General features: G+C 41.3%; 1 protein-coding gene and 1 non-coding gene across 2 annotated transcripts; one reads left to right on the top strand and one right to left on the bottom strand.

Moving 5' to 3' along the window:
- Positions 1 to 1,012: 1,012 nt before the first annotated feature.
- On the top strand, positions 1,013 to 15,895 carry IL26 (interleukin 26). The gene is made up of 5 exons (XM_005663966.4): positions 1,013 to 1,183; positions 1,269 to 1,325; positions 1,498 to 1,632; positions 15,653 to 15,718; positions 15,809 to 15,895. The coding sequence occupies exons 1-5, from the start codon at positions 1,013 to 1,015 to the stop codon at positions 15,893 to 15,895; spliced, it is 516 nt and encodes a 171-aa protein (XP_005664023.1).
- A 7,376-nt stretch (positions 15,896 to 23,271) lies between these two features.
- Positions 23,272 to 23,344, bottom strand: TRNAK-UUU (transfer RNA lysine (anticodon UUU)). The gene has a single exon. It is a non-coding gene; the product is annotated as a tRNA-Lys (tRNA).
- Between the last annotated feature and the right edge of the window lie 3,831 nt (positions 23,345 to 27,175).

Below are 27,175 nucleotides of genomic sequence, written 5' to 3'. Positions count from 1 at the left end.
GGACAGAGTTGAGAAGAGGAGTCCACGGAGCATCTGCTTTCATGCATAGCCCCCTTGTACCAAGCACTGTTCTTTGTATAGGCAGATCCTTGATAAAAATTTGTTAAAGTAATGCATTAAAAAACAAAGCAGTTATAGCAGCATCTTATGATGTGGAAAGGGAAATACTATTCAACTAATATTGAACATACTTCTTCTTTACATGAGACACCATGGTAGGTGCTGAGGATTCAAAGATGAGAAGGTACGGAGTTTGCACTCTCCTGGAAGTCTAGAGTTAGAGGAAAAGATGAGAGATGATAGGAAACTATTAAATTGTAGGTATTAATCCTGGATCCAGGTTCAAAACATGTTAAATATATTGGGGGAGGTACAATTTCTGAGCTGGAAAAATTCTTGAGAACAACTGGAAAACTTTTCTCTTGGGTCCTAATGCTGGGCTACAGAACGATGGCTTCTGAGGGAAGAAGGGGGGAGCCCGGTGAAGGATCTGGCACAGGATAAATGTCAAACCTATATGAGGTCATGAGCAGGTGACCTGGGGCTTCTCATTGTACCCTTTGGTTAAATTTTTCTGCGATACTGGTTCGAAAAGGAGTTTTTTTTTTTTTTTCCATATTGGGAATTAAAAAAAAAAAATCACATGGTCTCCTGGAGGTCAGGCTATTTTATTGGCATGGCATGACTGTTAAAATAATGAAGTCTGTTGTAATATGCAGCTGAAGTTCTGAATTCTTTTTGGAAACAGGGCCCCAACTTTACCGGTAAATTTGAGCTTTTGCTTAATGTCACAGATGGTGTGGTCAACCTTTTTTGATTATGAAGCAAGCTCTAAAAATAGAGACCAACCAAAGTGATCTTCCTCTCTATAAACTGTAAGTTATCTTTCACAGCATCTCATTGGAGATGTGACCTTGAGGGCTCAAGTAAGTAGGTTATCCTCTCATCTAACCGACATGAGTAACTGTCTGGCTGCTGTGAGTGATAGGAGCCCAGAGCAGTGTAGCGGGAAATGCAGGTGAATTGCATTTTGAGGTCTGGGTTGCTGTTTGTCACTCTGTCTCTTGCCATTGCCAGGCGCAAGCAATCTTCCTTCGCCGAAAGTTGTTACCCAAGAGGAACACTGTCCCAAGCTGTTGATACACTCTATGTCAAGGCAGCAAGGCTCAAGGCAACCATCCCAGTAAGTATTAGCCTCTGCTTAGAACGAGGACGTAAGGGTCATTTGAAATTCTGGATAAAATGTATTTCTCTTTGCTTTATTGCAGGAAGATCGCATTAAAAATATACAATTATTAAAAAAGAAAACAAAAAAGCTATTTATGGTAAGCCAGAGGTTCTCCTGCTTTCTCACGTATCTACCTGTTGGATGCTTTTTTCTTTGCATTTTAATTTTTCCAGATGACCATAAAGTATTGATCAAGGGCATATTTCAGGGTCATTTTACAAAGTCTACTCATGGTTTACCTCCTGCAATTGATTATATCTTATTTATAGAAAAACTGCAGATTCCAAGAACAGCTTCTGTCTTTCTTCATGGAAGATGTTTTTGGTCGACTCCAATTACAAGCGTGCAAGGAAACAGACTTTGTGGAAGACTTTCACAGCCTCAGGCAGAAATTGAGCCGCTGTGTAAGTATGCACAGCAAATACGGTGAGTTTGATCCTAACACTCTATCTAGAAAACAGCATGAAGGAAGTGGTTTTCACCCCAAAGGATGAGTAAATGGATTTGCACCCCAAAGGGTGAGTAATTGCTGGCCTGTAATCCAAATGGAGAGTCTATCACCAGGGAAACAGTCTCAAATAACCCTGCATCACTCCTGACGCCACAATGTATTGTTTCTTAAGGAATGATGTATAAAGCACATTGGTGAGAGCTAAAATAATGTGGAATGCTCCTCCAGTATATATTTAATTTTTCAAAGGATTCTTTCTTTGTATGATTCCCAAGTAATTCATCATTCAACACATATTTCTTAAGCACCAACTATTTGCCAAGCACCGTTATTCCAGGATGTTGTTTTCCTTCTTTCTTTCCTTCCTTCCTCTCGCGCTCTCTTTCTCTCCCCACTCCCTCTCTTTCTGTCCCATATTGATAAAAGCTTTTAGATGGACTTTTTCTTACTTTGGCAAGTTTTTAGAGTTGTACCTTTATAAAGCCAAGTCTTGGTCAAAACTTTTTTAAACAGTGTGCCTTTGGTACCTAAATTATTTGATGCTGCAGTCCGGTCACTGTCACCGTACTAATTATTACTTTCTAAGCAGCGTGGAACTAATTGAGCAAGTAAAAATGATCACAGTTCTATAAAAATATTCACAGTATGAAAGACCAGTGCAGAAAAACAAAACAAAGCAAAATAAAACCAAGCCAGGATCTGCACAGTATAAGTTGGCTTACCTCTGTGGGAGGTGTTGAATCTTTCCTGTGACATTGTTTGGGCTCCAAGGGTGCTCTCTCCAGCCTCCTACGGATGTACTTGCAGCTGGTACAAAGGGAGGGTAGTGATGACAATTCCAGTCCTTGGGCTGGCAGAAGAAAGCGAGATTTCTGCCCTTGGGCATCAGGTTCACGGAGACTTAAACGCTGGGCAGATGAAAGTGGATTTTTATACTTTAAGAGTCAGGACATCTTTTTCTTGTGGTCCAAGAAACTGCTCAGTAACACAAGTCCAAGCCTATAGTGCAGAGGCATTTTTATGAGGGGGAGCTGGTCAGTGAGGTAAAACAATTCAACAAATTTATGTTCTCTTTGGTTAGTTTATGTTTAAATCACGTTCTTGTTTGGGACTTGGGTTGCATAGCTTTCCATGAACTCTCATAGACCACTGAAATAACAACAAAGATAACAATTACACACTGGTACCTCTCAGCAGAACATAGAGAGAATGTCTGGGCCAGTTCTCTTGCCCAAAATAATTAGTGGAAAGATCATCACTCATCTTTGCTTAATTCTATATTTAACTTATAAGGTTATATTATTAAGACAGTGAATATTATAGTCTCAAATTTAAGTTGAACAATTATATAGTTTTTTCTTTTCTTTTTTTTTTTTTTTTAGGGCTGCACCTGCAGCATATGGAGGTTCCCAGGCTAGGGGTCTAATTGGAGCTGTAGCCACCGGCCTATGCCAGAGCCACAGCAACGCGGGATCCCAGCTGCGTCTACAACCAACACCACAGCCCACGGCAATGCCGGATCATTAACCCACTGAGCAAGGCCAGGGATCGAACTCGCAATCTCATGGTTCCTAGTCGGATTCGTTAACCACTGCGCCACCTCCCACTTTTTAAGAAGTCTCTTCCGTTTCTCTTTTGGCTAGCATCCTTGGTTCCTCGATGTAGGTGCTATTTTTTTTTTTTTTTTTTTTTTTGCTCTAGGCATCCGATTTAATGTAATGTTATTCTAAATGAAGTCTGTGAATGATGGTGAGGCACTAGAAATCCTTGCCTAATACGGTACAGCACAGTATATTTGGACACCTGGAACTCCCAAAAGCCACATCTGTTTTTACCTTTGATTTGGTTTCTTTAGCTCAAATACCTAGAGAGAACACAAACCAAGCTGTGTTCTAGAAGAAAAACTTACAAAAAATAGAGTTGTCTAAGAACTCTAGCTTTTCTTGATTTGTTTTGATAGAAGTTATTTCCCAAAGGAACCTTGATCTGTCAAGAGATGCTTCCTTCATGGGGGCGGGTCACAGAAGGATGGGAGCAGCTTGATACCTCGCGAGCTTGTTACTGGCTTTCCAAAGCGGCTGGCTCCCCCTGATGGCCAAATATGAACACAACACCCAGTAACTACCCGCGAGCGCCCCCTTCCTCTGGGCTTTCCTACCTTCTTACATTCTCTCACCTCAAATTGACCTTAAACTTCAGTTAATTTGTCTCCCAAACTGAGTTTATATGCTGGAGTAAACCAGCCACTTCTCTGAAACCGTGAAAAAGAAAGTCATAGGATTAGCCTGAGCTTTAGAAAGTCTCAGACTTTGCTTTAGGGAAATAGGTTTAATTTTAATAATAGGCCTTGCATTTAAACTTTCTGTCAATTTTATAATTTGGGCCACAGTAGCTGGTATCTATTTAATATAAATTTACTGAGCATTTGCTCTATGTGGAATTCTACATTAGCGGTTAGGGCAGAGTTTAGCAGGGAGAAGTTATAAAATGTGAAGCAGGCGACATTAATTTACAAGCAATCTTTTCTTCTTTTTTTTGACCATTAGCTTTAATTCAGGGAGAGAGAGCTGGGGGCAACCTTCCTAAGCAGAAGCAGCTGGGCCTTCACCAGATGTGTAATTATCATATTGCTTCTCTTTTCCCCCCTTCATTCTAGGGACCTCAGGCTATAATTAATTCTTGAATATGGCAATAAATCAAAACTTTGCAAATTACAGAAAACATTTCTCACCCTTCTAAAGGCTCTACTGGTTGTTTTAAAGCTTTCCTCTTTCATACTGTGTTTCTAACCTCCTGAAACCTGGGCAGACTCTCCAGGAATTTATTCTGAAACTAAATCCATGTTTCAGTCTAGAGAATTTGGAGTTAAAAAATAAAAATAAAACCAGAAATACCATCTACCGCCCAATCAAGGTCATCTAGGGCTTTTTTGTTTTTGTTTTGTAATTGGATGCAGACATCCCTCAGTGAGGTGATTCTGAGTCAAGAATGACCCTCCAGGAGTTCCCGTGGTGGCTCAGTGGGTTATGAATCTGACTAATATCCATGAGGATTTGGTTTGATCCTTGACCTTGCTCAGTGGGTTACGCTCAGTGGGTTAAGGATCCAGCGTTGCTGTGAGCTGCAGTGTGGGTTCCAAAAAGCGGTTGGGATCCGCTTTGCTGTGGCTGTGGTGTGGGCAGGCAGCTGCAGCTCCGATTGGACCCCTAGCCTGGAAACCTCCATATGTAGTGGGTGCGGCCCTAAAAAAAAAAAAAATGAAAGAATGACCCTCCACTGCAAAAGTCAAATGGGTCACTCTCTACAGGGCTGTCATTTCTAGTTTTTCTTTCAACCTCTTCCCTTTGTCCCCCTGTTCCTGCAGATGGAAATGCTTCCTGTAGTTACTACATCTATGTTCTTTCTCTTTTAGTTACTAGTTAACAACTCTGTATCTAATTAATTATTCTTTTAAAGAATTAATGAATATAGTCATTGAAGGTATTCATATTCATGAAGAATGTTCCCATAAAGAATACTTCAGGAAAAAAATTACTTAGAAAGTAATTTAAAGGATGTGTCCATGAAGAGTCTTCGAAAAAGAACATTTTAATAAGAAAATACTAAAGAGGAAAATAATTTAATCAGAAAAGATTAATGATGAAAATATTCATGAGAATGTTGCTCATCTTTCCTCTCTGCTTCTCTGGTTGGACTACTCTGAGATGAAGTATTTTCTTAATCGAAAAGGGACACTAAATATAGTCAATATATAAACAGCCAGTACATAGAAAATAATTTACACTTTTTGTATTTCCCCTGTGGTCCTTGCTATTTGGGTCTATTGTGGGAAAACTGAGTAACACAGACTTTGCCCCTAGGAGTTTTGTTGTGTGTGTGTGTGTGTGTGTGCGCGCATGCACCTGCATCTTGGTGGAGGCTTTTAGGAGGAAGGAAAGGGAAGGCAAGGTAACTTCACAAACAATTATAACAAGAGGAAAAAAGGAAAAGTATTGAGAGTTCCCTCCATGGCACAGTGGAAACGAATCCGACTAGGAATCATGAGGTTGCGGGTTCCATCCCTGGCCTTGCTCAGTGGGTTAAGGATCTGGTGTTGCCAGCGAGCTGTGGTGTAGGTCGCAGACACGGCTTGGATCTGGCCATAGCTCCTATTCAATCTCTAGCCTGGGAACCTCCATTTGCTGTGGGTGCAGTCCTAAAAAGCAAAAAAAAAAAAAAAAAGGAAAAGCATCATAACAACAGGACCAGCATAGCTCTAGGGTTTCAGAGCAGAAATACTTGAGTGTGGATGGAGCAGGAGAGGTTCCAGGAAGGAGGGACTTTTCAAGGGGCCCTGAGCTCTACAGGATCCATTTCTGCAGAACATTGATATATTTCAAAATTGGTCCAAGGCTCCTTCCAGGATTGGGAAAGAGGAGGAAATGGCCTAGCCTCTGTTTCCAGGACCCAGAACTCTAGAAAAATGCTTTGGTTCCTGTGATCCTATAGGCTAAATAGGATTCTAAGGGGGTGATGGAAAAAACAACAACAACAACAACAATTCCAGTTAACTTACATACAGAATTTGGGCATATAGTCCATTTGCTTAATGTGTCCACTTAATTGGTACTGAATTTATGTCCATCATAAGCAATGGTGTGTGCTTTTCTGAAAAAAATCCCCCTCAGAACTTGTAACTAGCAACAACAGCAAAACATATGATATTGATTGCTTTCTAAAACTTAGATAATCCAATAATTATTATATTTTATTTCTTTTTAGGGCTGTACCTGCAACATATGGAAGTTTCTGGGCTAGGGGTCGAATCTAAGCTGCCAGCCTACACCACAGGCACAGCAACAGGATCTGAGCTGCATCTGTGACCTACACACAGCTCACAATGCCAGATCCTTAACCTACTGAGTGAGGCCTGGGATCAAACCTGCATCCTCATGGATACTAGTCGGGTTCTTAACCCACTGAACCATGACAGGAATGCCAATAATTATTTATTTTTTATATCGATAATTGGAGAAGATAGTAAGGATTCCTACAGCCTCTTATAAATTATTACTTTGTATAATATTTCATATTTTTAAATATTCTGATTCTATGTGGATGTTTTGTTTCTGGTGACACTTTTTAATGCACACTCAGAATTAAAAAATCACCCTGCTAATGATACAGAGATATTTAATTTGTGATAATAAAATTTTTCATATCATCATCCCTATTTTATAAATAGTATTTGGCTTTGGGTAAATTTGTTGATTATATGTTGAAATAGGTGGATTGTTCACTTATCAAAAGCAAAGTATTAAATTCTCTCTTTAACAGTGGACTTCTTTGGCATCAGGAACATTATGGTTATGGAACTTTTATAATTTCAGTGATGGAATACTGATGTAATTTATTACCAAATCTCATTACTTTGTAAGTATAACCTGGGTTATATCTGCATTATTCTTGGTGGAGGTGGTTTTGTGTCACTAGAGGAAAAACTTAAAAACTAAGTTTAGTACAATCAGGAACTAGATAATGGATCACATGTCAACAGCTAGAGTTGATCAGTATTTTTTCCCATTTTGTAGTTCCCATGGAACTCTAAGATTACTGGCTATAAAGAATGGTACCAGGAGTTCCCGTCGTGGCGCAGTGGTTAACGAATCCGACTGGGAACCATGAGGTTGTGGGTTCGGTCCCTGCCCTTGCTCAGTGGGTTAACGATCCAGTGTTGCCGTGAGCTGTGGTGTAGGTTGCAGAAGCGGCTCGGATCCCGCGTTGCTGTGGCTCTGGCGTAGGCCGGTGGCTGCAGCTCCAATTCAACCCCTAGCCTGGGAACCTCCATATGCCGAGGGAGCAGCCCAAGAAATAGCAAAAAGACAAAAAAAAAAAAAAAAATGGTACCACTCTTTTGACATTATTGTCACCAATCAACCATAGTGCATGTCTATGCTTTAGATTTCTTAGTTCAAAATTTAAATGCAAAGTTAAAATGTCCATGGCAGGTAAACAGTCCTGTTCTCTCACCCAATTAATTTTTTTTTCTAGGTAACATTGTACCATGTATTACTATATGATGAAGGCAAAGAAATAAATAATTGTCTGCACTTTGAGGGTTTGTGGATCTATAGTTGATGGGTAGCCATTGAGTGTCTGAGACCAAGCGTTTTCCTCCCTTCCTTCTTTCATTCCTTTCTTCTTCCTGCCTCCCTCCCTCACCTCTTCTTTCCCCAAACTTATTTTCAGAATATTTCATGTGCCTGCCCCAAGTCCATTTGTTAAATAGCCAACTTACCAAATGACCAACTTTTTGAATCCATCGTTTCTTTTATTTACTTGGCTTTAGGTGACTGGCTTTTGTCTTCTTATGGAAGAATTCCTTCGTTTTAAGAAATATTCTAATTTGTTTCAGTTCCAGATTCCTGACTTTGGAATTGGAAACTGAGTAGCAGAGAGAAGGAGGCTGGGGAAATAAAGAAGGGTCATCAAAACTGAATCTTTTTCAACTTGCATAATTCTTATGCATACATTAACATGAATATATTCTTTCATATTGGAAGAAAATGCATTTTTAAGAATTTTCCAAAGTCAAGAACACGTTTTTGTGTATGCACCAATTTTAGTATCAGAGAGAGGTTAATTGCTGTAACAAATACTTCCACGAATTTTAATGTTTTCAAATTTTAGAACTTTATTTCTTTTTATGTTTTTTGGCCACTTCTGTGGCATGCAGAAATTCCAGGGCCAGGGATTGAACCTGAGCCACAGCAGTGACAATGCTTAACTGCTAGGCCACCAGAAAATTCCCCGAACTTTATTTCTTACCTAAAATTCTAGTTGGAATTTTTCTGGATGAGATTACTTTTCTCCAAATCATGAATCAGAGATCCAGGCATTTTCCATGTTGTAGCTTTGCCATTCTCTAGGCCTTTTGCATTTAGTCAGGTGGAGGGGGGTGAGAGGGGGAAGCAGCCATATCAGCTTCTTACAAGCCATGCTCCTCCAATTCACATATCATTCTGTTCACATTCTAAGGGCAAGATCTAATCACATAGCCACAACAACTGCAAGGAATCCTGGGAAATGTAGTCTAGCTTATGATTAGAAAGAAGAGGAAAGAAATTTTAGCCAATAATTAGCAGTCTCCGCCATAATTATTCAAGAATTTTTCAATATACTATTTATACTATTTATGACCATGGACCTGCTTAGCTTATAGGGTGCCCTTGTGCAAAGTAGAAAAATGAGCTAACCTTGCATGAGCATGTTCCAGTGAATGGAACATTCTTAAACTGGGCACAGTGGTGTAGGATGGTTCATCACTTTAGTCAATAATTTTTTTTTCTTATTAGTGTATTTTTCTCAATGAGTAAGAAGGGAACTGAAATAGACAAAAAGTGATGTTCTGGAGACAAAATGAAAACTCAGTCAGTTGAAACTGGCTAAAAGAAACAAGTTGATTTTGTGAAATGACTTTTTGCAAGTTGGTTTATAGCAGTCTGGCTTAATTCTACATTTTCCTGGTTCTGTGCTATGCACTAGGGTAAGAAAGGCTGGCACGATTTGATCCTTGCTCTCTAGAGCTTGTACTTAGTGTTATTGAGTGTATCAATTACTTCATCCCTTTTTCATTGCCAGGGAGTATTCCATTATAATGATATACCACAACTTATCTATTCATCTATTGAAGTTTATTTGTCTTCTTTTCTTTCAACTTTCGCTATCACAAATAAACCACTATTAATATTCATATACGAGTCTTTGTTTGGGTAGATATTTTCATTTCTCTTGGGTAGAGTCCTAAGACTAGAATGACTGGATCATAGTTTCAGTGTACATTGAACTAAGGAACAGCCAAACTGTTTTCCAAAATGATTGGATCATTTTATAGTTCTACCATTAGTGTGTGGGACTTTAAATTGCTCAGTATTCTTGCTATCACATGGTATTGTCAATGTTTAAAAATGTTAGCTTGTCTAGTTGCAGTGTAATGGTATCACATTTTGTTTTCAACTTGCATTTCCACAATCATTAATGACATTGCATAACTCTTGATTGACCTATTTATAATCTATACATTGTCTTTGGTGAAGTGTCTGTTCAATCGTTTCGCCCATTTTTTTAAAAATGGATTTTTTTTCATGCCTCATCTATTACAAATAGTGTTGCTATTAACATAGGGGTGCACGTATCTTTTAAAATTAGAGTTTTGTCTGGATATATGCCCAGGAATGAGCTTTCTGGATCATATGGAAACTCCATTTTTAGTTTTCTGAGGAACCTCCATCCTGTTCTCCATAGTGGCCCCAGCAATTTATATTCCCACCAACAGTGTAGGAGGGCTCCATTTCCTCCACACCCTCTCCTGCATTTGTCTTTAACGTATTTTGTAGTGCAGTTCTACTGGGGATGGATACATTCCGTTTTTTTAATGTCAGAAAGAAATCTTTATTTCCTTTTTATTTTTGAAATACAATTTTTTCTGAATACAGAATTTGGGGTTGATAGTTCTTTATCTTCAGTACTTAATGGTGTCACTCTACTGTCTTTCAGACTTGTTTCTGACAAGAAATCTGCTCTCATTCTTTGTTCTTATGTCATGTCTTTTTTTTTCAGCTTTTTCTTTTTAAAGATTTCCTCTTTATTACTTGTTTTAAGCAATTTATTTATAATGTGAATTGGTGTCGTTTTCATCATGTTTCTTGTACTTGGAATTAATTGAAATTCTTACATTTGTGAGTTTATAGTTTTCATTAAATTTGGAAATTTTTTATCCATTTTTTTTTCAGAAAAAAATTTCTGTACCTCCTTCTATCCTATTCTTTAAAAAATTTAATTAATTAATTTTTCTGTGTCTTTTTTTTGTCCATGTCCATGGCGTGAGGAAGTTGCCTGGCCAGGGAGCGAACCTGTGCCATAACAGTGACCTGAGCCTCAGTAGTAACTATGCAGGACCCTTAAATGCTAGGCCATTAGGGAGCTCCCTATCTTGAACTTCTAATTTCATATACATTAGGCCATAGGCAATTGTTCCACAGCTCACTGATTCTGTGTTGTTTTTATTCTCCATTGTTTCATTGTGTATAGTTTCTACTGCTACATCTTCAAGTTTAGGTATTTTATTCTGCATTGTCTAATCTACTTTAGTCCCATTCAGTATATTTTTTCAACTTTGACATTGTAGCTTTTTATCTCTAGAAGTCTAAACTTGGTCTTTTTTTTATATTTTCCCTTTTCTTACTTAACATGATCAGTTTTCCCTTTAGCTCTATTTTTTTTTTTTTGTCTTTTTGCCATTTCTTGGGCCACTCCTGTGGCATATGGAGGTTCCCAGGCTAGGGGTCTAATCAGAGCTGTAGCTGCCGGCCGGGGCCACAGCAACGCAGGATCCAAGCCGAGTCTGCAACCTACACCACAGCTCACAGCAATGCCGGAATCCTTAACCCACTGAGCAAGGCCAGGGATTGAACACAAAACCTCATGGTTCCTAGTTGGATTCGTTAACCACTGCGCCACAATGGGAATGCCTCCTTTAGCTTTTAGAATGTAATATATGGCCTCTATTTCTATGTTAGCAGTCATTGGTTATTATTGTTTAGATCTATTAATTCATAAAACATTGCAAAATAGTGCTTTTAAAATTATAGTGTATCTTTATTTATAAGAGGGGGTAATTCTGTAAAGAGAACCTGCCCCTTACTAACTATCTGAACTATCTGGCTGTCCTGAGGGAACTTATTGTATAAGAAAGGCAGAATAAATATGTAATTCTTCTTTTTTTTATTTACCAGTTTTCAATATAAAGAATTGACTTTCTAACATTATTCAAAGGTAATCAATGAGTTGTTATTTTCTCTTAGTTTCATTATTAAATCATGGACTTAAATTATTTTTCCTTTTTGAGGGGTCTTTCTGATTTTTCTAACCTACCTGCCTTTGGGTTTCTTTATAAGTCCACTAAGACTGGCATCTTGAGTCACCCTTAAGATACAGCATTACAATAATTTTCATGACCTCAAGGTCTGGAATCCCAGTAACACAGTATTTGAATGTCATCTCATTGTTTCTAGGAATTTTGCAGCACCTAATAAAATGGTATATATTTTAATTAGTCTGATTCAGGTGGTATAATCATTTAAAGAGAATAAGTTATTGGGAGTTCCCATCAGTGGCTCAGTGGTTAATGGATCTGACCAGGAAACATGAGGTTGCGGGTTCGATCCCTGGCCTTGCTCGGTGGGTTAAGGATCTGGCGTTGCTGTGAGCTGTGGTGTAGCATGCAGACACAGCTTGGATCTGGTGTTGCTGTGGCTGTGGTGTAGGCCAGTGGCTACAGCTCTGATTGGACCCCTAGCCTGAGAACCTCCATATGCCATGGGAGGGGCCCTAGAAGGCAAAAAGACAAAAAAAAAAAAAAAAAAGAAAAGAAAAGAAGTTATGGGTAATATAAATGTCTTTATTTTTAATCCTAGTTAGTCATGGTATTTGCTTAATTGGTATTTGGAACATCAGTATATGTGAGAAGGCATTTTAGAGATTCTTACAGAACTCAAATACTCTGACTTGACAGTTGCTTAATTGAATTCAAAAAACAATTTGCCAAATTGCTGGTGATCAAAGTTGAAACTGAAAAAAAATTACACTATTTTTCAAGATTTCATTTATTTTAATTAACATTTTGAAAACCAGAATAGTAATTGGCAATTAGCATGCTCCATTTCTTTATATGATTTTATGTAATTAATTTTAAAGTCTGATAAGCCTTGGCAAATAGAATATTTGTGTCTCCATTTCTTGTAGTGTGTTTGATAAGTAATTTGTATTATCTCAGTTGCAACTAGATTATCAAGTTGGAAAGCACTGCCAATTATTCATCTTTGTATTTTTGAATATTTTAAAAATTGCAATTGGTTAAACTGATTAAAAACAGAAGTAGGAAGTGAGAACAACCCTGTTTTATTCTTTCATTTTATTAAAAGTCCTAAACCTATTTTAAACAATACCAATAATCTCATCTGTGTTTGTTGGGAAAATGAAATATATCAAAGGGTCTAGAATATAATAGTTCCTTTTTTTTTTTTTTTTTGTCTTTTTGCCTTTTCTAGGGCTGTTCCCACGGCATATGGAGGTTCCCAGGCTAGGGGTCCAGTCGGAGCTGTAGCCACCTGCTTACGCCAGAACCACAGCAATGCCAGATCCAAGCCGCATCTGTGACCTACACCACAGCTCACAGCAACACTGGATCCTTAACCCACCGAGGGAGGCCAGGAATTGAACCCACATCCTCATGGATCCTAATCCGGTTCATTAATCTCTGAGCCACAAAGGGAACTCCTAAACTATTATAAACCAGTGGGCTTTGTGAACCTCAAAGCCACAAGCTGATGCTTGCATTTCATTCATTGATTCATTCATTTAACAAACACTCATTGAGTATTTCATATTGCTGAACACTATTCCAGATGCTGAGGATTCAACTAAAAATTGACGGATAGTACCTCTTTCTGTACAGAATTCCTTGAGAGTGCTCTCAGACAGTTCAGGAGCTCTCAGATTGTGAGAGGTGTCGTGAAGGGAGCAAACAAGAGGATGCCGAGGGCTGGAGGTTGGGAGCCAGTCTCTGGTTATTCCAGCCCTACTAATAAATTGCCTCTAGTCGAGATTGTATCTGCTTCAGCTGAGTGTGTCAAATCATTCAGCTATTCTTAGAATAAAACTGCTGACCCTTCGGTGTACATTCTATTTTCAGCAAATGCAACTATCTGCTGAAATAAAAGATAAAGGAAATCATTCTTTTACAGATTCCTCTTTCTGGGGAAAGCAATCTGAACCATGGCAGTAAAATCAGACTGTCCTACTAGGTCTGTAGGCATATTTACTCAGTGAAGACAATGCAAACCTTGTGCATCAGATCTTTGCTGGGGGTCATTTATAGTAAATGGCACTCAAGGTGCCAGAAAGCATCCCATAAACTTACATGACTCTAGTGACAACAGTGACACTATGAAGTGATTTGTGTTGTTTTGCTTTTTGCCAAATCTTGTTTTTCTCCTTTTCTACTCTCCTTGCTCTTCTTAGGGAGCATTTTGTGTCTGTCGCTTTTCTGCACCTCATGAAAGCCCCTTTCACAAGGAGAATCCCTTTCTTTCAGCACAGGGTCTGACCTGAAGGTGGAGTCCCCATTTGGACCGAGTCATGACAATGTCACCACGTTTAGACCCCTGCAACAGCATTCAGGAGATAGCTGTCAGATCATTTCAGTTATTTGCTCTTGATAAGAGAATAGCCTGAATGTTCCCTCTGCCCATGGTGTCCTGGTCTAAAGGGACCTGTCAGTTGATGGTGGCTGTATTCTCCTTGTTTTAATAGGTGTTGTCATTTAGCTGCTTCCATTCCTCAAGTTTTTTTTTTTTTGGTTTGTTTTTTTGCCTTTTCTAGGGCCGCACCGGTGGCACATGGAGGTTCCCAGGCTAAGGGTCTAATCGGAGCTGTAGCCACCGGCCTACGCCAGAGCCACAGCAATGCAGGATCTGAGCTGCGTCTGTGACCTACACCTCAGCTCACAGCAACGCTGGATCCTTAACCCACTGAGCAAGGCCAGGGATCGAACCCGCAACCTCATGGTTCCTAGTCGGATTTGTTAACCACTGAGCCACGACGGGAACTCCATTCCTTGAGTTTTAATGACATGTTATCTTTGTTGACATGCCGACACTATTTCATCAAGAGGACGGGACATCCTGGGACATCTTGGTCCTCGGTTTCCTTTTACATAAATGGAGAAGAATTGAACCATACCATTTCCTTGGTCTATTCCATGCTAAGGTTTTATGAGTAAAAGCTAAACAGACAAATTAGACATTTTCACCTTTTTCTTCCCTTCCCTTTTCTCTAATTAACGCTCTGGGAATTTGTGGGAGAACAAAGGAGCATGAGGAATTTCCTCCTACTTGACTCCTAGCTGAGTCCTGTGCTCAGACAGAGTTTGAAAACTCACTCCTCCAAAGAGACTGACATTTTCCCCCAGCCCGGCTACGAACTATCATCTCATGATATTAGTTTGCTCCTCCTCCTAATTTAGAAACTTAATCTCCTGGTGCTTCCTTCTGGCAATGAACCTCTGAATATTGCACCATGCAATGAATGTATGTAAGAGCCAGGGCGGTTTTTCAAAACGTGAGCGTCTTCCTGCCGTTGCCACGTCTCCCATGCTTCCACATCTCTCTTGTTCATTTGCTCCAGTCATGCTTTCTTCACTTTCTGGAAACTCAGGACCACTTCATACCTCTCGCTTTACCTGAGTTATTCCCTCCTGTGCATCCTACCCAAACCCTTCTTTTCTCCCTTCATGTCGCCATATTGCTGGCTCCTTCTCCTTTTTCAATTTTTGTTTTGTTTTTTGTCTTTGTGGGGCTGCACCCATGGCGTATAGAGGTTCCCAGGCTAGGGGTCCAGTTGGAGCTGCAGTCGCCGGCCTACACCACAGCCACGGAGGATCCCAGCCATATCTGCAACCTACACCACAGCTCATGGCAATGCCAGATGCTTAACCCACTGAGCAAGGCCAGGGATTGAACCCGAATCCTCACGGATACAAGTCAGGTTTGTTAACTGATAAGCCACAATGGGAACTCCCACTTATATTATCCTTTTTCAGATCCTGATTTAAATGTGTTTCCTCAAAAGAACGCTCTTTGCCCACACAACTTAAAGGAGGTCATTCTTGTGAGGCCCTATCATGGAGTCTTGGGCATCATAAACACAGCTTTAATTGTACTTTTCATTGTAATTTCAATTTTATATTTACTTTCTTATCATCTTCCCCATGAAATTGTCAGCTCTGTGAGGACAGAGACAAGGTGCTGTTTATTGGCCAGGGCATATCACACTCAGCATGCTACACCTGCTCAAAGCATGTTGGCGGAGGGGATGATAGAGTATTATTGGTACTTCTTCAACAGTATTATCCATATTTACTGCTGATTTCTTAGATTTCCTGTGCTTCATCGCCCAGAGAGATGAAATCCATTACCAGGATGAAAAGAATCTTTTATGGGGTAAGTATTCCAAATTCTTCTTTTTGAATACTCTTTTTTTTTTTTAAGTATGGAAGATTTCTGCTTTTAATATTTCTACTCTATCTGCAGATTGGAAACAAAGGAATCTACAAAGCCATCAGTGAACTAGATATTCTTCTTTCCTGGATTAAGCAATTCCTGGAAAGCTTTAAGTAATGCAAGAAACCAAGTGGATTGATGTGATTATTATTTTGAAATACAATGAGAACTACCAGAAATCAATTTATAGTAGTGTATTTCTTTTTTTTTTTTTGTCTTTTTCTAGGGCTGCACCTGCGACATATGGAGGTTCCCAGGTTAGGGGTCTAATTGGGGCTGTAGCCACAGCAACACGGGATCCAAGCCGCTTCTGCAACCTACACCACAGCTCACGGCAACGCCGGATCCTTAACCCACTGAGCAAGGTCAGGGATCGAACCTTGCAACCTCATCGTTCCTGGTCGGATTTGTTAACCATTGAGCCACAATGGGAACTCCAGTATAGTAGTGTATTTCTTTAAAAAATTTTTTTTTCGTAGTTATTAACAGCAAGTTAGAGGAGTCCAAAGAGACTGGAGAAATTTAACATAATAAAACTTTGGATTTAGGCAAATTTTTCTCTATTTGCTTTCTTCCTGAATATATTTTGTCATTCCCAAGTGCCTTGCATAAATTTAATCTAAAGGTGTATAACCAGAATTAAATCATGTAATGTTTGTAGATAGAAAACAACAGACTTCTGGGATACAGTATGATGTTATTGAGACTCACATAGATGCCATGTACATGATTATCGGCTATTTAAGGGCTTGATTATTATTAATTATGCCTATTGTAATCATAGCCCCTAACAGATTTTGCTTTTAATGAAATAAACTGTGTTTCTTTCCTCTGGATATCCTTTCCTGGACAGCATGCTAGTAGAATTTCATTGAGTACAAGGGGTAACGACCAGGTCAGATCAAGCAGGACACACAGTTAAACTAACTGCTTGGAATGGTTTACTAGGAAAGCTGTTGACAGATAACCCAAGCTCAAAGACTAGTTACCAAGTAACCAAGTTGAAATGATGCTGAAAATTGATTATGCTCCTTCTAGGTGCCATGCAATTAAGAAAGTTGGTAGAGGCCTCCCTCTCATAAACGTCTGAAGGCAGCTCAGATTCCACCACAGGAAACTTTCCACACTATCTAAAAAAACCTTACTGCTCAGCCAGCCCTTCAGCTGAATGACGAATATGGCCTGATCATTATTTTGCATTAAACAAACCTTGCTTCCGCATAGTAGGCGTGGGCAGTTTCAGGCAGCAATTTGTGTGCCGGCCAGTTAGATTCCACAGAGCATCCAGCTCACACAGACAACACCAGGCCTTGGTGTTTTGTGTTAGGAATGGGGGGAGGGGGTTCCCGAAGGTCTTTGTGAATTTTCTCCTTGGCACCTCTTCTCTTCCTTGCTTTCCCACCAGTCAGTTCTTTCCAATCTCACGGTCATTAGTCTACTCACTTGGGACTACTCCCTTTTGGTTTATTTCGTATTCCAAAACGGCCTCTTTGTTCCCTGCCCTTCTTCAATCTTCCCCATCAACATCCTGGGGCCCACGTCTCATCTCTCCTGGGGACCCTGTTATTAGACGAATGCACAGAAAGAGAAAGACATAGGGAGTGGAGGGGATTGGCGATGGGGAGACTGGAAGACTCTCTTCATTTCATGCTGTTGATTTCGGGCTTCTCAGTATAGGCCCCTGAGCCATCAGTCCTGGAATCTACTGCTGGCTCTCCCTTGACCTAAGAGGCAGTGATGCTCCCACAGCCTTTCATTGCCCCACTTTTAGGGCCCTCAGTGTTTTCCAGGAACAGAGACCCTTACAGTCAAGTTTGTGCTCCCCTGCACAGAGCCTGGGGTCTCCAGTCTTGGTTACAAACCATTCTTAGGCTGTCCCATCACTTAGGGACCCCAGGCATCAGAGGAACTGTGAAATATTCATTTGCCCATCAGCCAACTTGAGGTCCTTAGGGATAAAATTTCACTTGTGTTCTCCAATACTTTGGGGTGATCAAATACAATTTTTTTTGGCCACACCTGTGGCATGTGGAAGTTCCTGGGCCAGGGATCAAACCCACGCCACAGCAGTGACCGGAGCCACAGCAATGACAATTCTGGATCCTTAACCCATGGTGCCACCAGGGAACTCCGAACTCAATGTTGTTATTTGTTTGATTGCTTCCCAAATTCTTTTGTTTGCCCAGAACAACCAAAAAGCTGCTAAACTCAGTCAGAAGAACCACAGTAATTTAAACATCATCACTGAGCAAAAATCCAACATCTACCTGCAGGTGACTATTCACAAACAATTTTTCTTTCATTTTCCTTTTTTTGAGAGTTAATTTTATTTATTTTTTTTTCACTTTTTAAAGTTTTATTGATGTATAGTTGGTTTACAATGTTGTGGTAATTTCTGCCGTACCACAAAGTGATTCTGTTATGCATATACAGAGATCCATTCTTTTTCAGATCCTTTTCCCACATAGATTATTACAGATTAATTGGGTAGAGTTCCCTGTGCTATACAGCAGGTCCCTGTTAGTCTGTCATTCCCAAACTTTTTTCAAAATGCAGAAAAAAATCCTGGCTTGAATAAAGACTGGTCTTTTGAAAAGACAGTTAAGAAGAGAGAAGCTGATGTCCTTGCACGCAGAGAGGAAAGCATGTTTGATGGGGTCGCTGTGGGCTCAGGGTGAAAGCTTCTCTCTGGTTATAGGGCCCACTCTCGACTTTACCAGAACCAGAGATGGTTACATTTTGGGAAATGGCTGCATACCCCCAAATATCTACAAGATGCTTTGTAACCCCCCCAAGCCATTTAGCAGTGGCGGGGGCGGGGGGGGGGGGGAGAGAGATGCCTTCTGGCAGATCCCTCCTAGAGACTACATTTCCTATTGAAATGTTTTGTCTGTCAGCATATAATTAGAGCTTGGGGTATTGAATCTGCTGTCAGCACAGGGTAGAGCAGAAGGAGCCTGAGGACCAGCGAGCAGCCTAGAGTGGTGAAAAGAGTTCGCAGGTAGGAGTTCCCGTCATGGTGCAGTGGTTAACGAATCTGACTAGGAACCATGAGGTTGCGGGTTCGGTCCCTGGCCTTGCTCAGTGGGTTAAGGATCTGGCATTGCCGTGAGCTGTGGTGTAGGTTGCAGACACAGCTCGGATCCCGCATTGCTGTGGCTTTGGCGTAGGCTGGCATCAACAGCTCCGATTGGACCCCTAGCCTGGGAACCTCCATTACCTCCATATGCCGCGGGAGCGGCCCAACAAATGGCAAAAGACAAAAAAAAAAAAAAAGAGCTCGCAGTGTAGTCAAGAGAACTGACTAGTCCCAACTCCCTTCAGGTCTCTGCTTACATAGTCTGAGGGTTGTCCATAGAAAACATCAACCTTCTCCCTCGTCACTTGTCTCTAAACCACTTCTCTCTCACTGGTCTGCTTCTTCGTCTTCTTCTTTTTTTTTTTTAGTGCTGCACCCATGGCATATGGAAGTTCCCAGGCTAGAGGTTGAAACAGAACTGCAGCTGCTGGCCACAGTCACAGCCACAGCCACAGCAACAGCAACACTAGATCTGAGCCTTGTCTGCAATCTACACCACAGCTCTTGGCAACACCAGATCCTTAACCCACTGAGCAGGGCCAGGAATCTAACCCTCATCCTCATGGATAATAGATTCGTTACTACTGAGCCACAGTGGGAACTCCTTCATGGGTCTGCTTCCATTGACTTTATTTGTTTGTAATTTTTTAGTGCTGCACCCGAGGGCATATGGAGGTTCCCAGGCTAGAGGTCTAATCGGAGCTGCAGCTGCTGGCCTACATCACAGCTCATGGCCACACCAGATCCAAGCTGCATCTGTGACCTACACCACAGCTCATGGCCACAGCAGGTCCTTAGCCCACTGAGCCAGGCTAGGGATCATACTGGCATCTTCATGGATACTAGTTGGGTTCGTTACCACTGAGCCACAACAGGAACTCCTATGGACTCGTTTGTTTATTGATTGTCTCCACCATGTCAGAACATAGGCTCTGCAGAGCAGAACTTTTGACTGTTCTGTTCCCTGTAGGGTTCCCAGCACCCAAAACAGGGCTGGAACACAGGGCCCGGTTAGCACATGACACTATATTAGCACATGGGGAGTGGGTGAACTCTTGAAAGATGGTGATCACTTGACTTCTTGGGCCTCTGTCTCTGAATTGATCCTGATTGAAATTAGCTCCCAGGGGTCATCTGTACAGATATCTGGACAGTGATGGGCTAAGGTCTTCCCTTATTCCAACCACATACTCCCAAAGGACCTCTCCCACTCTCTGCCCTCCCACCACCGGTCCCCAACACCACCCTTAAGCCCTGCTCTACCTGGATCATTTCTCCTGATCCTTTAAGATTTTATTCTTTCTGTTAATAGTTTCATACACTCTTTACTTCTTCACACGACCTGTCATAATTCGTCTGTATATTTAACAAATGTTTCTCCCACTAGACACTTCCTCTCTGATTCACTGTAGTTCCACCCAGATCCTTATACATAGTAAGTGCTCAATAACTATTTATTGAATGAGTGAGTAGATAAAGTAGGGAATTGGATTGGGGAAGCTCCAAGGTTTCTTTCAGCTCTGACATATCTGTTGCCATAATCTTCACCGATTAGCGTGAATTTTGAAGACTAATATCCTCTCAGAGCCCTTATGAGTATTTACATTACAATGAATTTAATTCAGCATACTTCTTTTCTTGACCCCAATAAGATGTAACTGTAAAGAAATGTATGACTTTTCAAATAGGGTAATAAAATGAGGCAATCAACTTCAATACGTTCTTAATGGAAACACGTTCCCTTGTGTCCCATGTAAAACTGTCTTGCAAACCCCAGGTGGAGGGTGTCTCAGACCTTGGGGAACAGCCTTATAACGAATTTCCACTGCCTCATTTTGGTTCAGCTTCGAGAAATAGTTGGAAATTCGAATTCGGTCATTTTAACCTACCCACAGAGACCAGTTTAGAAAAAGTCAAGCCGCGATGTTCAGGTTTCAAACTGGTTTCAGAGCTCCCGTCATTGTTTCCAGAGACGGAGGTGCGAAAGCACACTCGCACCTCGTCAGTCATTCCATAGGGCCGATGACTGCGGCTCCCCCTAGAGGATGCTGGGATGGCAGGACGGCCCTGGTCCTACCCCCGTCAGTCAGCAGTCGGGGAGAGCGGTCTCTGTGCCAGGTAGCCGTGGTCCATGCCGCATCCAGGGAGGGGGGCTATGGGAGTCACTATTAGGGAGGCTTTAGGAGAGGTCAGGTATACACACAGTGAAAGGAACAAAAAGTGAAAGCTCAGCCGGGCTGTGCAGATGGAGCAGGAGAACATCTCAAAAGCGGATGCAGAACCGTTCTGTGAATGACCACACATCCTAAGAAGTTAGGAGAGTCAAATCCTTCACTCGGGCTGAGAGGAACGAAAATGAAAACCAACCAGTTCCGCAAACATTTTTTGAAGCCTTACGCTCTGCTAGTCACGTGGTCATGGCTGAGGTCATAATCATCAATAAACTCATCATTTCTTTTCAGCAATTTAGGACCCAGGAAAGTAGGTAGGAAGATAAACCATCACATGGTGAAACACACACGGAGATATGCAGAAGGTGCAGTAGGGTGGAGGTCAGGACACATGGCAGTGGGGAGGTGAAGTTTGAGGTAATTTACCTTTAAGACTCAGTGCAGGTGTCATCTCTTCCAGGATGCCTTCCTTGATCTCTCCTTCCAGTCCCGAGTCCCAGTCTGGGTTCAATGTCTCTTGCACCACATGGCATTTACCATATAGCATTGTGATCTTCTGTTTGCTCGCTTATCTCTTTCTTGAAGACACAGACTGTCCTTGGTCAGTGTCATGTCCTTGGTGCTTAGCATGGTGCTGGCAAATAGCAGGCATCCAGGAAAGGCTTTTGGAGTGGAATGATGCCTAAAACCATGGCAGTGAGGCTGAAGAAGAGGAAATGGATATGGGGGCTACTTAGGAGGTAAAATTGATAGAACTCTGGTGGAGGGGGGATCAGTGCTGAGGAAGCAGCCTAGGATGACCCTAGGGTTTTATATTATCTACTGATTTGTAGTAAACAAGGACTCAGGAAGTGAATTATAGTGAGATCCTAGCATCTCCTTTTGGCCAGCAATGAAATGCTTTGAAATTTGGACTTCATTGGAACATAGAATCTCATAATTTGAAAGAAACGATGACGGAACATTATCCAACTTTGCATCTCATATCAGACCCTTCTTTATAACACTGGTCCCATCCAGCATGTGCTTGACACTAACAATTAAGAAAGACCACCTCTTGGAGTTCTCGTCATGGCTCAGTGGTTAACGAATCCGACTAGGAAACATGAGGTTGTGGTTTCGATCCCTGGCTTCACTCAGTGGGTTAAGGATCTAGCATTGCCATGAGCCGTGGCAATGCTAGGTCGCAGATGCGGCTCGGATCCAGCATTGCTGAGGCTGAGGTGTAGGCCGGCAGCTATAGCTCTGATTAGACCCTTAGCCTGGGAACCTCCATGTCCCACGGGTGCAGCCCTAGAAAAGACAAAAAGAAAGAAAGAAAGAAAGAAAGAAAGAAAGAAAGAAAGAAAGAAAGAAAGAAAGAAAGAAAGAAAGAAAGAAAGAAAGAAAGAAAGAAAAAGAAAGAAAGAAAGAAAGAAAGAAAGAAAGAAAGACTGACCACCTCTTGGAAGAGCCCTCTCTGTCTTTAAATAATCTTGCCTGTTAGGCAATTATTTCTACTTATCTGAAATGTCTTTAAATAATCTTGCCTGTTAGGCAATTATTTCTACTTATCTGAAATCTCTTCCTTTGAAACTTATCACATATTTTTTCTAGTTCCAAAACTTGGGGTTTAGAGTAATTGTAACCCATCTTCCACAGGACAGGTGGATTAATGAGGAGGTAAGCTGAAGGGAAGGAGGATCTCTCCCTTCCTTTGAAAGCTTCAGGCCGGAAGTTATATATATGCATCCAGCTAAAAATTTAGGATTTCGCACAGTAAGGATGGGAGAATGGCTATTGAGTGATGCAGCCAAACATTAAATATTTGCTGACAGCACTTATTTCCTCTTCTTTCCATCTCAGCTTCATCTCCTCCCACCAAATCTCTTCTCCAGGCTAAGCAGCTTCCAGCTTTCCCACCTGTTCTCAAATGGCACAGCTTTGCTTGCTTTCAGTAGCTAAAGCTTATTCTCTTCCAAAGGAATTCCCAACTGCTTTTTGTGTGTGTGTGTGTTTTTCCAGGGCCGCACCTGCAGCATATGGAGGTTCCCAGGCTAGGGGTCTAATCAGAGCTGTAGCCGCCAGCCTACGCCAGAGCCACAGCAACGCAGGATCCGAGCTGCGTCTGCAGCCTACAGCACAGCTCACGGCAACACCAGATCTTTAACCCACTGAGCGAAGCCAGGGATTGAACCCGCAACCTCATGGTTCCTAGTTGGATTCATTAACCACTGAGCCACGACAGAAACTCCAGGTAGAGACTCCCAAACAGGGACTTGAACCCTGGACCCTCAGATTAAAAGTCTCATGCTCTACCGACTGAGCTATCCAGGCCCAACTGCTCTTAATGACTCGGCGTTAGCTTCCTGGGGCCATGTTTTCCCATGGTCATTCTCTTGCTTATCTCTTGTATACTTTACTAAGGTTTAAAAAATTATAAAAATTGGAATTCCTGTCGTGGCTCAGCGGAAACGAATCTGACTAGTGGCCATGAGGACGCAGGTTCAATCCCTGTCCTCACTCAGTGGGTTAAGGATCCAGCACTGCCATGTAGGTCACAGACACTACTTGGATCTGGCATTGCTGTGGCTGTGATGTAGGCCAATGCTACAGTTAGGATTTGACTCCTAGCCTGGAAATCTCCATATGCCCGTGGGTGCGGCCCTAGAAAAGACAAAAAAAGAAAAAAAGGTCTTGTAAAATTTAAATAATTTCAAAGCATACAAAGAAGAAACAATCATATCTCTCTGTCTCTCTACCTCCATCTTCCCAAGTGAGCCAATGGTAGTGTTTTGCTAAGGCTCCTTCCATAATTTTTCTATTTTCATCAACTACAACTACAATATAAATACATATCTTTCTCCTGTTTAGAAATAAAATGGTATCACACCATTTATTCTACTTTCCTGCTAGCTCTTTCCACTTAATGCATCAGGGACATCTTTCCAGTTGTGTATATATATACAGTTCATGTTTTTTGGCTATATCCATGGCATGCAGACTTCCCAGGCCAGGGATAGACCCAAGCCACAGCAGTGACAACACTGGGTCCTTAATTCACTAGGTCACCAGGGAACTCCTATATAAAATTCATTTTAATATCTGCAAAATACTCTATGGAATAGAATACAGCATCATCGATTCAACCATTCCAATTTGTTGTTTCATTTTTTAGTTCGTACAAAATTAGCTGTAATAAGCATCCTTGTATGTGTAACCTGGCCTGTGCTTTTATTTTTATAGGAATACTTTCTAGAAGCAAGATTGCTGGGTCAGAGGATATGCTAAATACTTCCAAATTTTTTCCCCTACAACTCTTACATTGTTACTTTCCCCCCACATTCTTGCTAGCAATGGATATCATCAATATTTTTCCATTCTTGCCAGCCTTATGGTTGAAAATTGCTTCTCATTATTTTAGTCTGCATGTCCCTGACAAGTTGTTACATTAATCATCTTTTCCTATATATACTCTCTGATACATTTCCTTTCTTTCTTTTTTTCTTTTTAGGGCCACACCCGAGGCCCCGAAACATATGGAAGTTCCCAGGCTAGGGGTAGAATTGGAGCTGCAGCTGCCAGCCTACACCACAGACACAGCAATGCAGGATCCGAGCTGTGTCTGTGACCTACACTATAGCTCACAGCAACACCAGATCCCTAACCCACTGAGTGAGGCCAGGGATCAAACCCACATCCCCATGGATACTAGTCGGATTCTTAAACCATTGAGCCACAGCAGAAACTCCTATTTACCTTTTCTTTTCTGAGCTATATACTCCCAAATGTCAGGTCATTTATTAATTATAAGTTTGAAATCTTACGCAAACCCAACCAAAAAACAATACATTTGACTTGCTTTTAACATTTCAAATAATTTAATGGAGAGAAGCATTTCCTCCATTATATACTGTGTTTCCTCTCTACCCTTACAAAGTCTGCATTGCTCAGCAGGAGACTGCAATGTGGATGGCTTCTCCCTGTGTCCCCAGCTGAGCCTGGGGAGTGCACCACCCCATCACTCTGCAGCTCTGGGTGTTCACCTGAGCACAAGAAGCCCAGCCATTAGTGTAGGTGTTTGCATCTGCTGTGAGAGGTAGAGCTGGGGGCTCAGAATCCTCCAGGGGTAAGGGACTCCCCAACTTGTCTTTCAGCTCCTGTCCAAAACATCTTCAGACTCCTGCTGCTGCTCCCTATTCTCCCTCCAAACAAGACAGCCCATCATCCCAGGTAATTTTTGTTTGTTTGTTTGTTTTTGTTTTTTAGGGCTGGACCCACAGCAGGCATATGGAGATTCCCAGGCTAGGGGTCGAATCAGAGCTACAGCTGCTGGCCTACATGACAGCCACAGCAACAGCCAGATCCGAGGTGCGTCTGCAACCTGCACCACAACTCACAGTAAAGCTGGATCCTTAACCCACTGAGCGAGGCCAGGGATCGAACCCTCAACCTCATGGTTCCTAGTCGGATTTGTTTCCACTGCTCCATGACAGGAACTCCACCCCAGCTAACTTGGGACGAGTTATGCATACTTCACTTTCCTAAGAATGAACCCTGATCGCTGCACTCCCAGAAGCCTTTTGAAAACCAGGGTTGCTAACCTGGTGTCCTCTGGGGTCCTGGGGCGCCTCCTCCATGAAATGTCTTCATGTATCCCTGCTTTTATGTTTTTAACTAATTAGGAAAAAAATTCCGGTAAATAAATGTAGTTGGCAGAGGAAAAAGTCCAAGAGAAGTGGCCAGTCTCTTTAAAATTCCACACCTCCTACCATGGCCCTCCGCACCCCTTCCCCCCCCTCCATAGTATATGACTATGTAAATTACTTACATATTATTTTTACTTAGTGTCACCTATCTCCTTCTAATAGCATTTAAGTTTCATGACCAGGAGGATTTCTTTACAATTCATTTACTATTGTCTCTCCAGTGTTGCCTTATCCAAGTGGGTGCTCAGTAAGCTGCTATTGCATGAATAAGTGACTGAGTGCATGGCAGGTTCAATGGAACCAGAAAACCCTTGCTACCACAGATGTTGAAAATCCTAACCATGGCTGGTTCCTAACCTCACTTTCTATGACAGAAACCCTTCTATGATAGAAACTCTTGCAAGAGAGTGGGTGAAATGGCTTCCCAATCTTGTGGTTAGGTTTCCTTTAAATAGAACTATTTGTACAGCAGGTGATACAAAATGAAGCTCTGGTGATTTGCTATTTTCCATTTACCCATATTATTCATGGTTGAGTCCTGCCCATTTGAGATCAAGCTTAGAGTGGCTTAGACTGAGAAGTCACATTTGGGGGTTAGATGTGGGCAGCCATAGAGTGTCAGACAGCTTTCACAGGGTAACACAATTTTTCGAGATTCTTTGGAATTGCTGAGAGAGAATTCTCTTCATAGATATCAGGTTCCTCTAATACTTTTCATCCATGGTAAGTTTCAAAATTCTGGTGATATCATGTCCCTCTAATACTTTCCATCCATGGTAAGTTTCAAAATTCTGGTGATAGTTTCATAAATATCAGGTCCCTCTAATACTTTTCACCCATGGTAAGTTTCAAAATTCTAGAGATATCAGGTCCCTCTAAAACTTTTCATCCATGGTAAGTTTCAAAATTCTGGTGATAGTTTCATACACACTGCAGTAGATGATGGAGTTCTAGCTTTTCATACATATAACATATACCTACCTTAGAGCTCCCTAGTTGCAGTGATGGGTGCAGAATTCAGAAATGGGTCCATGATTTAAGAAGGTCCAGTCAGAGAGAATCCAGGATTTGCTCCCTGGAAAGAGTCTTTTCTATGAACCTTAAACTTGAAAGGATATAGGCTGAGCCCCTGCATCCGCGTTGCCACCATGAGGACAAAACTTGGCTGAGAATAAGCCAATACTTAAAAAAATTTTTTGTTGTTGTTATAGTTGATTTAGAATGTTCTGTCAGTTTCTTCTGTACAGCAGAGCGACCCAGTTATACATGCATATATATATACACACATTCTTTTTCTCATATTATCTTCTGTCATGTTCTATCACAAGTGGTTGGATTAAGCCTATACTTTAAATGCGTAGTTCCTCTGGAATTCTTTCTACCTCACTTGAATTCTGCTTCTCGTTCTCTCAAATGAGTTTCTTTCTGAAAAACGCAAACTAAAGGACCCCAGGCTTGG

The sequence above is a fragment of the Sus scrofa genome, chromosome 5 (genome assembly GCF_054392235.1).
Source record: "Sus scrofa isolate SSC_HxYL_T2T_F1_AM1 chromosome 5, Sscrofa_HxYL_maternal_Yorkshire_Landrace_v2.0, whole genome shotgun sequence".
NCBI lineage: Eukaryota > Metazoa > Chordata > Mammalia > Artiodactyla > Suidae > Sus > Sus scrofa.
This window is presented reverse-complemented; position numbering and strand designations above follow the sequence as displayed.